Genomic DNA, 16,461 nt, shown 5'->3' with positions numbered 1-16,461 from the left:
CTTGAGTCACAAATATCTGGAACCAAATTCCTTGTGTTTGTTAACGTACTTGGATAATAAATCTGATTTTGATTCATGGACGGGTTTTGAGCAGCATCATCTTTGGACAAAGCACTTATTTCTGGATGTGAGCACTGATAGATTTCTGCCCATTTCTCTGTCCTTAACTCAGCCAGAGGAGCCATGCCAGCTGATTGAACAGAGTGTCTCTATGGCCCGTCTGAATTTCCATGACCACATAAGGAACGGCCCTCAACAAAGCAGAGTGAAGGAGAGATCCTACATGTTCCAGGGGGATTATGCTCCTCCCCCACCCAACATGTTCATTTCCTCTGTCTCAGAGGTCAGGAGTGCCATGTCACCCCCTTTTGAGCCAGCTACAGCGCGCTCGTGGTCCACTAAAGACTTGTTAGCAGATTCGCCCCACATGGAAGACATCTCCAGCAGCTTGGTTGAAGATGCCAAGGAACCTTTCAGTGAGGTCTTGAGCAACTCAACCTTAAACTCCCCAAAGCTGTCTGACACTCAGTCTCCAACTAGCTATTCAGTGCATGAGTGTGTGAACACTGAGTCAATACTTATCGACTCAGCAGTAGGTTCACCAGACTCCTGGATGGAAAGCGATTTTGAGGGGATGTCAGGGAGATTTTGTGAGAACCGAAGTGACAGTTCTTTGTGCGACAGTGGAATAGTCTGGGATGTGTACCGTGCCGACCCTGTGGAGGTTATCACTCTTGATGATGACACGACAGATAATATAGCCCATGATGAGCAGTCACAGAACGAAAAAGGGATTTACTCAATGATATCAGTGGAGAGACCACAGGAACTAATCCTAGGATATTCTGAGAGAAAGCAAGTTGAAGTACTGACAGAGACAAAGGCAAACCTTAAAAACCATAACCAGAAATTGGCACTAGAACAGATACTGGATTCGAGCAAAGCTGAGACAACAGAAGAAGTAGACACTAAACGGATTGAGACAAGGCTGGAAACTTCTTTTGGACTATCTGATGTAGAAGTGGTGGCCAAATCTGATTCTGACAATCTTCTTGAAACCGTTAAAACTAACCAGTCCTATCTCAACTCCAACACTGAACTACCATTCTCTGACCTGGTCGGAGGCTGTGCTAAGCAAACTAGCGTTGAAGAGAAAACGCCCAAAGAACTGGAATGTTTACAGACAACTGTGGATTCCATTGGGGATGCAAAGGACCACGAAGAACAAATTAATGGTCAAACTGAAATTCTAAATGACAGAAATAATTGGGAGGAAGCTGCAGTGGAGAGTCAATGTCAGAAAACTGATGATCTTTTTGTGGAGAAAAGAGAGGGCCAAAGAGATAGCTCATGGATTGTTAAGGAAAGGGATGAAAGGGTTCAAGATACAAGAGATGAAGCATGGAATACAGTTCAAGAAATCCTTACCACAGAGACTGATTATGCTTCAGTAAACACAAATCCAACCAATCGGGAGGGATCTCCAAGCAACAGGCAAGCTCACGCCAGGGATGGAGAGGTTCACCCACCAGAGACGACGGGAAACAATGGAGGTGACACAGATGTCAACAGTGCTCACCATGAAGATGAACTGAGTTGTGACTCCTGTGACAATCATGACAAAAAACCTGTTGAGATTTCTTCAGAAAATGTTAAACCAACATCTTCAGAACAAATACGGGACACAGAAAATTGCCATCTGGTTGATACAGATGAAAAAGACTCATGGAAGTCTTCAAATGTAGAGACATGTGATCCATGCAAAACAGATAACATGGAAATAAGTGAAGCCAAACAAGAATGTGAGTTCCCTCAAAATAGTTCTCAGACAGATAACCCTGACAAGGACAATACTGGTCAGACTTCTTCCACAGATGACAGATCTCTACCTGTGACGAATGACCAGGACAAACTGGAAGACACCTTTTCTGACAGTGAGACGACCGATACACAGCAGAGCACATTGAATCCAGTCAACTCAGAGCTCCACGGTAAGACAGGGATTTCATGTTAAGAACCAGCTGGTGTATCTAGGAACAAAACTGTATTTCATTTTGATTCATTGGATTTGTTTTACCACAGAGGATGAGGTTGGTGTCCCTATTGAACCCATGGATCTGTTCTACCCAGACAAAGAGGAGCCCATGTTTACTGAGCCGTCTTACACTGAGATGCAGAGTTGGCCTTGTGTTTTGAGTGTATCAGCTCTCCAGCCAGCGCCAGCTTCAGAGACTCTGCCAGACGACCAACCACTCGCCCTGCTGCATGGAAATCTCAGGATTGGAGAGGATTTGACACACAACAAGGTGAAATGATTTTATAAAAGCCGCGCCTCTGTACAATCAATCTGTACAACCAAGGTTAATCAAGTTCAGTTCATTTTCGGAGAAACAGGGCCCCAGTGATGGCAGTAGTTGATCAGTCAGATGTCCCACCGCTTTTGAGACTGAAATATATTAAATAGAGGGCAATGAAATTTTGTACAGTCTGAACGAGCTCCCCATTGACATCAGGACAGCAGAATCCCTTCAATGCTTTAGTTACAGGCTGAAAACTCACCTGTTCTGACTGAACCTTACTCCCTGAATTTATTATATCAAACAGTAAAAAAGAAAAGAAAATTGCACTTAATCACAAATAGCACTTGAAGCGGATTTTACCTGTTTGATGAATGTTTATGTACTTAATCATTCTTGCACTTTTGAGTAATATCTTCATGGTTGAATGCACTTATTGTAAGTTGCCTTGGACAAAAGCGTCTGCTAAAGGAATGAAATGTAATGTACAGACATTTAGGATTAAAATAATTTGTAGTGCCAAATCAAAACATACACGATCTCAAGGAACTTGACATAGTAAGGTGACCTTACAATGTCACAGAGAAACCCAACAGTTCCCATATTGTGACCATGGAGGGAAACCTCCCTTCCCGCAGAACCGAACTTGTTTTTAACAGTACATACAAGAGACACTATGCCATCCATACACAACCATACTGTCTAACAGACATGTACATTATGACATGCAGTCAAGAGATGTCTATACAGCACAACTTAATATGTAGGGCAGGGGGCACTAAAAGGCGGACCGCGGTCGAGATCCGGACCCAGACGCCGTCCTGTCCGGACCCGGATCCACAACTGATAGATCATTGAGAATAGCAAATTTTGACTGGCGTTTCCATTTTACTGGTGGAGCGTTAGCCGTCACTGCACTGCTTGGCGTCCAACGTATTACAACTATCCGCGGCTGGCGCTAGTCGGAAAGCAGGGGATACGTTTCACTTTCTCCAGGGCTAAAGTGCCGTCTCGCTCCGGGACCAACCACCGGACTTTCCTTAGCAGCGTGACTTCTCTTTTAACTTGATTCAATTTTTTTATTAAGACACTACTGCAGCCAACTCCGCTTCTCTCCCCCTGTCGCTTGTTGTTTTCATGTGCATGAGTATCAGTGGTCCAGCCAGTCCCCCCCCCCCCACGCCTTTTTTACGAATTGCACCCTACACAGACACTCACAGATGGTTGCATGAGTGTGAGAGAATATTGTATTTCAGTGTTCTGATTTCTCCACCCATGTTTTGTGTTCTGAGACTGTTAAGATGCACATTTTCAACATTATATGTTTTTCTTACTTTACTTGAAGTGAGACGAGAACATTATAAGAGAACTTGTTATTTATATTTGCTCCGGTTCAATATGAAACCCGACCGTTAACATTGTTGAAATGTTATTGAATTGCAGGTCTTTTTTCTTTATTCGATTTGACAGTCAGTTATTGACAATCAGGCTAGATGTCGATACAACTAAGCTTCTTCAATATGGCACTGAATCATAACGCAAGTTAGACATTATGGTTCCGGAAGCGCTTTACAGAACAAGTCACACACACACACACACACACAAACACACACACACACACACACACACACACACACACACACAGCTCTGCTATTTACTGCGCTTTTTCTGTCACATTCATAAACTGCCGGCAGAGTCAATTTAGGGTTAAGGGAGCGGTCGAAATGTCCTTCCTATCTACAATTCCTATCTACAATTCCTTGACCTCAGTGGAAAACATCATGAGGTCAAGGAAAGGTGTAAAGGAGGACTGATAGGTGCAGGTGACCGCGGCGAACGTTTTTTTTTCTTTTCTTTTTTCTAAAAATGTCGTTAGGTCAGTTTGAGGTGTGTAAATCAGCTGTAGGTTCAAGGACTCGCTGTAGAATTGGACAAAACAGTTTTGATGTATTTTATTAGGAGAATCTGACTTGACTTTCTCAAAACTACGTCATCACGCGACAGCGGATGTCTTTGATGCGTCTGCCGTGGTGAAACTACACATTTTCCGAAGATGAACTACAAAAAAATGCAGCGGCTCCGTCAGCATGTTTCAGTGTGTTAAGCCACCGTGTGACATCAGATGTAAATGATTCATATGTAACAGTAACTGACATGACGTCCCTTCTTGGTCATATTCATACTCTTCTTCTTCTTCTACTTCGGATTCAATCGTTTACGTCCGTGCATGGCGCGTCATGTTAAATATCACTGCCGCAATGAATTGTGGGGCGTCTTTTTCTCCTTTCCTTTCGTATAGGAAGCTCCAGCGTACCCTCTGCTAAAGGAGATAGGAAAGGAAGCATTGAGGCTCCTTTCCATTGCATTTAGAGAATCCGAACAGCTCTTATCATGGCTGCTGATCAAATACTTCCGGGTGACTTCAAGATTTAGGAAACTTTCCAAGCCAATTTGCCAATTCGACCTCACCCTAAGTGTATTGCCCAACTACACTAGGGGAAGCTGGGATCGAGCCGCCGACCTTCGGGTTGGTGGATGACGAACTCTACTACAGCCACCCTAACTTTTTGATTTAGGTGCACCAGCACATAATTTCATAATTTAGATGCACCCAAAAATGTCTACGCCACCTTTTGGCACCACAATAAAACACCTATTATACTTTTCCTTGACAGTTCCCATATACATTGGTAATTTCCTAACACATTATGGAAATGACTGTAAACAGGAAAAACTACTGATGACAGGAAATGACACGTTTCTATAGTTTTATGTCCGTCTCCTAGGAGGTTGACCAAATTCACCACAAACTAGGTCAGGAAAGCCATAAGATCTTGATGATTAGAACTTGAATTCATGAGTTTTCATCAAACATCATTTGCATGGCGGCATGCCATGTTTAGATGTTTCAACGTGAAAGAGGAAGTTGTTGTCATTTACATATACATTGTCCAATCTGTGTGTGTGTGTATGTGTATATATATATATATATATATATATATATATATATATATATATATATGTGTGTGTGTGTGTGCATGTATGTGTGTATGTATATGTATTTACAGTATATCAATTTTACTTTGACAACAGTCTTTCTTTCCTGTACATAACTATACTGCTCAATGTTTTCTCCCGGTTTCATGCTGTTTTTAAGGTGGCTACAAAAATTCAGAACACCGACAAAGCATCTGAATCCCAGGAACTGTGTTTGTTACCTTGGGAGAAGAAGGGAAGACTCTGGGGTGACGATGTTGGAGCAGATGGCAGTGATATCGACGAGGCTGAACCACCGAGCCCAGGCTCCGTCGGGGAAAACACAGAGCCTGTGTGGTAGGTTTTTCTATTCTTAGTCATCTTGCTGGTCCACCGAGAAAAACACACTGAGGGTGAAACCAGTGTCATGGCAATGGATGGGACTGCTCTGACTCAGAGTCTTTTGTTTCCCCAGATCTTTCCTTTAATGTACAGAACAAAGCTATGTCTTTGGTTTGTCGATGGAAATAAAGACAGGCCTCATGAGGTTAGAAAGACTGGTGCTTGAAGAAAGGGATGAGGATTCCAGACATTCATTTCATTGAACAATTAGTGCACGACAGCCAACTTGTTACGATTAGCACTTAGTTTGGACCCCAAAAGCAGATTTTGCACCATGGATAGGAGGACATAGTTTTATTTTGTCCAAGTATTTGCAAGTGAAGTGAGTGAAACGGTAAACAGGTGCGGTGGCTTTCGAAATCACTTTCTTCATCACCACGTAGAGAGCGGAACAATCTGGCGATGAGTGAGTGGAGCCGGGTTTCTTATACTGAGCTTGGTGGTTAATGGAAGACAGTTTCCCTGTCTGTGTTTCGGACAGGGAAACAAACAGGAAACACAGGGGGATTCCAGAGGTCACAGACCGGGCTGTGACAAGTCACTGCAGCTGTGCCAGAACCATGCCCACCTCCACAGACACGCTTAATGCTTTGAATTTTTTCAGTTTTAATTTATTTATTTTAAAGCCCCGGTGTGTAATTTTTGTAATTTCCTGGCGGCATCTGGTGGTGAAGTTGCAAACCGAAACCAACTGAGAAGAATTTCTGTGAATAAGTTCTTCTAAATATTACACACTGCAGCTTTAAGTTTTATTGTGCTCCGTTGGTATAATGTCTCCTGGAATGTAAAAAAAAAAAAAAAAATAAGTTCAGTGTTGTATAAATATTTATTGATTGTATTTTGTAATAGATTTTTTTCCCTTGAAAATCACGACAAAAAGGAAAATGCACATTTTCACATGGTGAAAAATTTGGCGAAATAAATGAAATACCCTGTTTTTGTGTTCTGGAAAAGTCATGGCCTGTTTAAGAAGTTTAAGACCAGGAAAAAAATTGAACAGATTAAGGCAGCTATGAAGTTCAAACATCAAACTCTGGCTGGTAAATTGAGGAAATGTTTTATTTTTGCTTTCGACGATTGAAGAAATCTGAAAATGTGTCGCTACTCATAATGGCTACCACTGCATGTCCTGCGCCTGACCTCTCACGTTGAGAACTACACTAACTATCTTATTTGTCCTTTCAGGGGTCACACAAGACCAGATGAAAGTCCGATCCCTCCAGTTCTCCGTCACAGAAAGACGGCCGGCATCACTGAGTCTGTGGTTAGTTTGACACTCCATCTCCTTCTCTATGGAGATTCTACCATCCTTGGATAAATGATCTCTCTGATACTGTACACTGTGACTGCTATTTTCCCCACTCGCAGGACAAACGGGAAACTGTGACTGTGGCAGCCAGAAACGATGACAACGGTGACTTCTGGTAAGAACATGGATACCTGATAAATGTATATATCAATTTATATATAGATTTATAGAGTGTCCTCCACTAACCAAAGGTCAATGGTTCGAATCCCGGCCCCTTCGGTCCCCATGATGAAGTGTCCTTGGGAAAGACACTTACCCCTAAATGAATGATGATATCTGATTTTATAGAAGCTCTGTGTGAATGTGACTTGTACTGTAAAGGTAAGACTAGGAAAATGCTGTAATCCTCGAGTGTGAAATGCAAAATAGATCAAAATTTGCCCAAATTCTGTGATGTCAGGCTTTCATTAGATGAACTCTCCCAATGGTAATAGTTTGTTTCATTACATCATTCATCCAAGATGGGTAACGTGTTGCAGTCAGGAGCGCAGAATGAAAACGACACAAATACAGGAAAACAAGAACAAAACCACATCAATATTTCCTGTACATACAACACAGAGCACAACAAAAACTCAAAACTATTTATAGAATACTAAATTACATGTGCAAATTAAGCTGATTAATTAGACAGGGAAAACATTTTAAAAAATGTGGTTGCATGCTGCACCAGAGCCCCAATTGGTTCAAAATATTACGTTACATAGAACATTACATGCAGAGACATTAATAAATGGAAAAACTAATGCTTGCATTTCAATTTTATTGTAAAACTAAATGACTGATTAATAATTTAAAGACATGATAAGGAAATTGATAACTTGGCATATAAATATTAATGGAATTATTATTGCCATCCCTTCACACATGGCAGTCACAGTCAGGACTGTTCTCACATGTGGTTCCCCAATGGTGGAATGAGCTACAGTACCAGAGGAGGGTTATCCCTCTCTAGCTTCAAGAACCTCAATTCAATTCAATTTTATTTGTGTAGCGCCAACATACATCATGGAGGTCGAGACCTCCCAATATTAACGGTTCCCACAATGAGCATGAGGAGGAATAACTCCCTATTAACTGGAAGAAATCTCTAACAGAACCAGACTCAGCTGTGGGCGGAACATCTGCCTTGACTAATATTACTTTGATATGTGAAAATGCATCTGTCCTGTGTGACCTAATGACTAGAACCTGGTGGCTTCCTTTATGGTTTTTGTCTCGTGTGTGTGTGTGTGTGTGTGTGTGTGTGTGTGTGCGCGTGTGTGTGTGTGTTCGTGTGTGTGTTCGTGTGTGTGTGTTCGTGTAGGTGGAGTGAGAGCGGGGGGCTCCATCTGCTTCTGCTGTTTTGGCTGCTGCTCTACTGTTTCTGGCTCCTGCCACAGATGGACCTGAAGACACTGCCCAGCCTGCTGCTGAACCTCAACCACTGAACACGCAGAGCATTTTGTTTTCAGTGACAGATAAACTGTCACTCATCTCAATTTTTCATCACACTGTCTGTACTCTAAGTAAATTGAAGGCATTTGAAAGATGTATATTTTAACCGCTAAAGCTTTTTGGGGTTTTTGCTTTATTATCTTTCCATGTTGCTTTAAGTGATCGGCGTGTAAGTATAAAGACCTACTTCAGCATAAAAGGACATCTGACAAAAAGTCCTAACACTTTGAAAAATATAGAAGTTATTTTTTCGTAATTAAGACCATTCTCATAAATGTGACTTCCGGGCAACCGTGGCTCAGGAGGTAGAATCGGTTGTCTACTGACCCGAAGGATGGCGGTTCAATTCCCAGCTTCTCCTGGCCTGCATGCTCACGTGGCCTCGACCAGGACACTTGACCCTAAATTGCCTCCAACTCCTCCGGCAGTGTATGAATGTGACAGTAAAAGCACGGTAAATAGCAACGCTGTGTGAATAGGTGTGACTTGTGCTTTGAGTGGTCAATGAGACAAAAGTCAATTCAATGTAGCAACTTCACTCCCAAAGTATTGACTCTTTCCTCATGAATTTATTTGTGCAACTTTTTTCCTCAAAATGACTTCTTACCATCTTACTTCATCTTACTATCTTAGCTGAGGACTGCACCTCTTCTGGACAGAGACTTCAGAATCTTTGATGGACGACCTCTTTGTTTCATTTCATTGCACCTCTGTTAGCTGACGAACGTCGCTGCAAGCTTTCTTGATCTTGGCTTCCAGCCTTCTTCTCCGTGGGGGGAACTCTCTGCATGGTGCCTTCTCGATCTCATAACCAAGTATCTCCAGCATCACTGTTGCAGTGGCAAATCCGAGGTCATTGGTTTCTGTGACCGTAGTCGAGGAGACAGTTAGTAAGAGCTGTGTTAATATCTGTAATTTTCTTTTCTGATGGGGCTTTGTCATATACATAAATATACACTGCTCCAAATAAATTAAGGGGACACTCAAATCACACATCGGGCTCGATGAGAGAGTTATTCAAGTTGAAAATCTTTACTGGTGTACATTGTATAATTTGTTGAGAACAAAAGGACATAACGGTCACAAAATCACGGTTCAAATCAAAGTAAAAAAATTAAATCACAGGTTGATCCCATATGTTTTTTTAAAAATATATATGAAGTCACATCCACCCATTCACACACATTCATACAGCGCTGTTATTTACCACACTTTTTTCTCTGTCACACTCACACTGCCAGGACAAGTTAGGGTCAAGTGTTTTGTCCAAGGACACGTTTGCATTCGGACTGGGATAAGAGTGGATCAAATCACCGACCTTCGGGTTAGTGGACAACCGTCTCTACATCCTTAGTCACAGCCGCCCCAATATATATAGTCTTATTAGTCATATATAGTAATGGAAGCGCTAATAATACCACCACAAGCCTAATAACTCCTAGGGGTCTACTATAACTCTTGTACTAAAGCAGCAGCCCATCTTCCTGTTGTGTAATAGTTGGGGTTGAATATGTATTTGTAATATTTCATGGCTCAAGGTTTATGAATAGATTTTTTTTTAAGTTTTATGATGAAGAAATATTTTATGTGATTGAGCTATGCTTGAATTTGTCCAAGTATGTCAATAAGATTGCTTAACAATTGAATATATTTCTACATTATTTTTGGATAACGTCTGCAATGAAGGGTTGTGGTGTACTAAAATGTGATACTAAATATTTTCGATCATTGTAGTGAAGGTCAAGGTCAAGTTCAAGTTACTTTATTAGTACCAAGAGGTAGATTTTTTTTTGCAGTGGAGTCCTCATACACACATATGGGAAAAAACAAAGAGGCACATATCGCACATCATTCAACTTAAGACAGTGGAAATTAAGAAGAAATGGCAAAAATTTAAATTAAATTTAAAAAGTTCTTTCCGGTCCAGATAATACTTAAATATTGATGTGAACTAAATACTAATAGTAAAAAGAAAGTAAAACAAAATGAATAAGTAAACTTTTGTTTAGGTTATGAAAACATACAGAAAGGTTAAGATATAATAAATAAATACATACATAAAAGCAACAATAAATGAACACCTGAACACCTGTGCAAAGTACAGCTATGACTTATTCCTCAGTGTAATGGCTGCAGGGACAAAACAGTTTTTGTCTTTTTGTTCTACACCTAGGGATTGTAAAGCTACGCCCAGAGGGGAGAAGCTGAAACTCTGTGTGCAATGGATGGGAACTGTCGTTTAAAATGTAACCAGTTATGCGCTGTAACTGTTTTGTGTACATCAGTCCTCCATCACCAAGCCTGATTCTGCTTTCATACTAGCAGAACAGAGGGTAACTGTACTGAATTTGAATACAACTTGTTCAGCAGAAAAGCCAATTATCGCGTTCAGTACAAACTGGGTCATCCCTCCAACACAGTGCTTCACAATTATATCTCAAGTGTGTGTCCTAATGTGTTCTTGTACTTTTGTCCTTGTGATTACTAGAGCTGTGTCCCAGTTCCATCCTATTTACTAATTGCACACAGTATGGATTATACCATAATCCTGATATGCTGCAGGAAATCACTATACTTTTTTGTGTAGTACAAATGGGAACCTGCCATCAATCAAACTGTAACTGAAACTTCACAAAAAGACAACAAAAATGTTTAAACTAAAGATTTAATATTTATATATGCATTATGACCGTTATTATATAATACTGTTTTACAATGTAATGTTGGTTTGACATGACAAATAAAAGTCCACCTACTTGCCGTTTCTAGGTAATTTCTGGTATTTATTTCCAAACAAATGTAATTATTACCAAAAATCAATGCTCACACAGTGATCATAGGGTTTTTGAGCATCTACCTTCATTATCTAACTTTAACCGTGTTTCAGCTCCCAGAACAATATTAACATTACTTTTGCTTTTAGTTGCCACAAGCAGATGTACTCAGTACTCTGTATGTAAAAATGTGAATACAACATACATAAGAAAGTTTTCAAATAGATTTAAAATGCTTCATGCACATCATACATCCATAACCTGCCAGTTATCACTGCCAAGGAGGTGGTTTTCACTCGCATCTGTTTGATGGTTTATTCGTTTATTCATCAGCAGGAGTACAGAAAAAATACTGAACCAAATTGCACCAAACCAGATGGAGGGTTGAGGCATGGGCCAGGAAAGGACCCATCACGTTTGGTACGGATCAGGTTAAAAAGGGTGAGCGAGGACTTATGACTTATATGAATAAATTGGACACAAAATAAATAAATACATTTTATTTATACTGCCCTTTTCATCAAAAGATCTCAAAGGGCTACAGGTCAAAAGCAGTTTTGTTAAAAATAAAAATAATTTTAAACCAAAAGTTTTGCTAAATGTCTAAAGACCATTTTTAAAACAGTCAGTGGATTGTGGTGCCCTCAAGGTGTCAGGGAGGGCATTCCACAGGCATGGGGCAGCAGCACAGAAGGCCCTATCTCCCACGGTCTTAAGTCTGGTTCTGGGTAAGTGTAGGAGGTTTGAGTGAGTGGAGCGGAGGGAACGTGTTGTGTTTTGTGGTTTTAGAAGTTCTTTGAGGTAGAGGGGGGCATGTCCATGGATACATTCGTGTGTGAGGAGGGAAACCTTATACTCAATCCTGGTGGAAACGGGAAGCCAGTGGAGTGAGTGGAGGATGGGGGTAATGTGCTCATGTTTGCGCACTCTCATCAGGATCCTAGCTGCAGAGTATTGAATGTATTGGAGCCTCTGCAGGCTCTTGCTAGGGATCCCGATGAGATGTGCATTGCAGTAGTCCAGTCTGGAGGAGATATAGGCATGGACCAGTTTTTCGGCGTCTGAGAGGGAGAGAATGGGGCGGAGTTTGGAAATGTTGCGGAGGTGATAGAAGGAGGTCTTGCAGAGGTGGTTGATATGGGATTCAAAAGTGAGTTGGGGGTCCATTTTTACTCCAAGATTTGTGACTGCTGATGAGAGGGATATTGGAGCCAGAAAAGGTGATGCTGGTTATGGGCGATGATTTGGTCTGGTGGGAAGTGCCGACCAGGATGGCTTCGGTTTTGGAGCTGTTGAGTTGGAGGAAGTTGTGCTCCATCCATACCTTTATCTCCTCCAGACACATGGTGAGTTTTGACAGGGATGGCGGTGATGATGAAGGTGGGGTTGCAGCTGTAGCATTGACATAGACCCGTGTGTCATCAGCATAGCAGTGGAATGAAAGTCCATGGCGGCTGATGACCTGACCAAGGGGGATGAGGTAGAGGATAAAGAGGATGGGGCCAAGAACTGACCCCTGGGGGACACCGCAAGTGACTGTGTGTGGGTTTGATTTTGAGGGACCCAGGGAGATGTATTCTGTCCGGTTTGTGAGGTATGACTGGAACCAATTGAGGGCAGTGTCAGTGAGTCCAGTGGTGAGGTGGAGCCGGTTTAATAGAATGTCATTGTCGACTGTGTCAAATGCAGCAGATAGGTCCAGAAGGATGAGGAGGGAGGGAGAGCCAGCATCGGATGACATCCGGAGATCGTTTGTAACTTTTACGAGTGCCGTTTCTGTGCTGTGGGCGGAGCGGAAACCGAACTTCGTAGAGGTTGTTTAGTTTGAGGTGGTTTTCAAGGTGGGTGGCAACTGCTTTCTCAAGTAATTTGGATATGAAAGGGAGATTGGAGATGGGCCTGTAGTTTGATAGGACTTCTGGGTCGAGGGTGTGTTTTTTGAGCAGTGGTCTGATTATGGCTTTCTTTAAGACTGGGGGGACGTGACCAGTTTGGAGAGAGTTATTTATAACAGAGGTGATCAGGGGACTTAAGACAGTGATATGGGTTTTTACCAGGGAGGTTGGGAGAGGGTCCAGGGCACAGGTGGAGGGTTTCATCTTCCTGAAGATGTTCTGCACCTCTTCTGATGAAACCACAGGAAAGCAGTTAAGGGGTTGTGAGATGGCATATGTTGGGGGAACAGTTTGCGTGGGAGGACCGGAAAGGGCAGAGCGAATATGTGCAATCTTTGAAGTGAAAAAATCCATGAAGTGATTGCACTGCTCTTCTGTGGTGCCAGTAGGTGGGGGGAATTGTGGTTTGAGAAGATGGTTGACAGTGGAGAAAAGCTGTTTGGAATTGCCTGGAATTTTTCTGATGGCATCAGAGTAAAACAGTGACCTTGCCTCTTTAAGGGACTTTGAATATTGTTGTTGGTGCTCCCGGTAGATTTGTTTGTGAACAGTGAGGCCAGAGGTTTTGTAGCGCCACTCAAGGACCCGCCCTGCTGCCTTCATCTTCCGAAGCCCATCTGAGAACCAGGGCGCTGAGCGGGTGAAGGTGACTTCTCTGGTTTTAACAGGTGCATGGTGATCCAGGAGGCTACTCAGATGGCTGTTGTAGTAGTCCACTGCTTCGTCGGCTGATGAGAAAAGCTAAAACACTCCTCACTTCAGCCAGGGGCTGATGTAGATTTACCATGTGTTCGTAGGGCTGTACAGAAGATCATTGATGCTGTTTGAATTATGATTAAATAATTGTTATTTGATATTGTCATACTTTAGACATTTCTCCACATGATAAAATGTGTGCAGTGTGATTTTTTTAAAAACTGAAACATGAAAAAAGTAAGTTCATTCACTATTTTATAATCATGGAAACAATCTTATTCAAGACTTTTTTCACTTTAAATTAGTGTAATGCCTCTCTACTACAACCATTTTACAACTGTTAATGTCTTTTTGAGTCCTTCTGTGACTCTACAAATTCAACAGGGTTGTATTTAGGGTTGTAGTTATTCTCTTGATTAATAACGGGTGTGTTTTGGCGTAACACGCCCATTACAGTGCCATCTTCAATTCCCTTTAAAAACCAGGTGAGCGTACACATTGGTGGGTCGATATTAAAATGGTGGATTTGCCAGATCGTAAGAGACAGTTTACGACAACCTTCTGGGGAAGCAGAACTCCCCATGGAGAAAAGTGAAAGCATGTGCATAAAGTAAAGCAAAACGAACAAACGCTCTGTGCATGTTACGAGCACAGCGGGCCCTTTGCATCTGCCTAAGCAGGCTCATATTACTGTCTTGGGTGCTCTTAAATTAACAGCGAACAGCTGCATGACTGACTTCAGACCGGATTTCAAAAGTGCAATAACTTTCCACTGCCTCAAGACAGCGATGCTGAACATTTGTCATTAAAAAGTGGGCACTGGATGGGAAATGAAAACAAATGGAGCTGCTCCACTTTTTGCTGGGTGTAAGATAAGGCCCACGGTTACCATCATCTCCGAACCTTGTTAAATGGAATGGGAACACTGTTGACTTGTACTAGATGCATCTTTGGATTACAAATCCCTCCATCTTTATAGATGGGTGGATAATGCTTACCAGTGCCACCCACAGCAACTTAACATACTGTATGTTTAAGAGTTAAACCCTGTGTGTGTGTGTGTGTGTGTGTGTGTAATTAAGTTAGTAAGTAAAGTGTATTTAATATAGAACTTCTGACAGACCAGGTCACAAAGTCCTTTACATCCAAGAATACAAAGGCATACAAGGATAATACAAATTTAACAATAAATGGCCCAGACAATAGGTCATTTGTGGTTTGAAAAGGTGAGTTTTGAGCTTTTTCTTGAATACAGTGACAGAACTTGCTGATTTTATGTGAGCCGGAAGAGCATTCCATAGTGACGCAGCCATAGTTTCAAAGGCGCGATCACCTTTAGTTTTAGTTGTGTGCGGGGTACGGCAAGTAAGTCCTGGTCGGAAGACCTAAGTGACCTGCTGGTCGTGTAGGGTAGCAATAGATCAGAGATGAATTCTGAATTAAATAGGAAGACAGTGTGAGTAGACAGAAGAAAATAGAATGGGTGTGATGTGAGTCATTTTGCTGGATGCAGTGAGGAGCCTTGCAGCAGCGTTTTGGACCGTGTGTGTGTGTGTGTGTTATGTTTCCCTTCTTTTGGTACTAGCAGATCCTTTAGTTAGCCTTGAACATGTTTTAGTTTGCTTCATTCTCTCATCCCTCTGGTTCTCAGCTGCACCAGGCAGCTGTTTTCAGTGAAAAAGCTCTGATAACCCAGAATGAACTCTCAGCAGCAAACTTGATTATGGTGGATCTTTTAGGATCTGGGGAGACTAATATTTCCCCTTGAGAATTAGTGGAGCACCAAACCTTTACAAAAAGAGTGAATACTGGTGTGTGCTACAATTTGTGAAATGTATAATTTCATAAATAGCCAAAACTGGTCAATGCAGCTTAAAAATTTGATATCAACATGAGGAAATTCCATGTAGTGATGAGCTATTTGTCAAATATTTAATTAATATGAACAAAAAAAGGTATCACTTAATGGTGAATGATGCTGTGTTTTTATACAGCGCTCAAAGCAAAAGTCACATTCGCCCATTCACCTATGTCCCGATAGAGCAGAGCCTCGCTTCTGCAAGAAACTCCTTAACTCCTAGTCCAGGCATTGCATTAACGTAACACCTCTGGACCACCACGGAATGATGCTCGTCTGAAGGTCTCAGGTGCAGGGACAGCGTCCAGGCCGGTGGCCGCCAGCAGAGTTCCAATCACCTGCTTCACTTCTACACTCGCTGCATTATAACCAGTACAGACACACAACAATCTGCACACAAACCCAAAAGTTTCCATCCACTTCCACGTCGGAGATGGAGTCATTGGCTAGTCAGCGAAAGAAATGTTGACTGTCATTTAGCTTGACCAATTACATATGTGATTCCAGACAGGAGGCTGGGACTTACTTATCGTTGACCCACAATCAGAATCAGATGACATCCGACTAGTTAGTATTTTATATGCATGCTATACTTAAAAAATGATTTCTTAAACTTTCTAGTTTGAGGCATTCCCTACAGAAATGTGGCAATAACATGACCTAAACTAACAAAGGATTACAATAAACAGAAGAGGCTTTCTGTTTGCTCAATTACAAAATCAACATATTCTTTACATTTTTTTTTACATTTTAACAAAATCCAAAAAGATTATTGTCATGCTTCAGGTGACAAAGTTCAACCAAGAAGGTGCCAATG

At 41.7% G+C, this 16,461-nt stretch overlaps 1 protein-coding gene across 1 annotated transcript in view; it reads left to right on the top strand.

The window, feature by feature from the left end:
* The window catches only part of clmna (calmin a), a 31,901-nt gene extending 20,716 nt beyond the window's left edge, over positions 1–11,185 (top strand). The window contains exons 9-14 of the mRNA XM_047327215.1: positions 173–1,991; positions 2,083–2,306; positions 5,455–5,630; positions 6,861–6,939; positions 7,044–7,099; positions 8,291–11,185. Of these exons, the coding sequence (XP_047183171.1) occupies positions 173–1,991; positions 2,083–2,306; positions 5,455–5,630; positions 6,861–6,939; positions 7,044–7,099; positions 8,291–8,414 (2,478 nt within the window). The 3' untranslated portion in view covers positions 8,415–11,185. The remainder of the gene's footprint in view (positions 1–172; positions 1,992–2,082; positions 2,307–5,454; positions 5,631–6,860; positions 6,940–7,043; positions 7,100–8,290) is intronic.
* Positions 11,186–16,461: the final 5,276 nt, after the last annotated feature.

Source organism: Scophthalmus maximus, chromosome 15, assembly GCF_022379125.1.
Source record: "Scophthalmus maximus strain ysfricsl-2021 chromosome 15, ASM2237912v1, whole genome shotgun sequence".
NCBI lineage: Eukaryota > Metazoa > Chordata > Actinopteri > Pleuronectiformes > Scophthalmidae > Scophthalmus > Scophthalmus maximus.
Note: the sequence above shows the minus strand (reverse complement) of the source record. Positions and strands in the feature narration are given on the sequence as shown.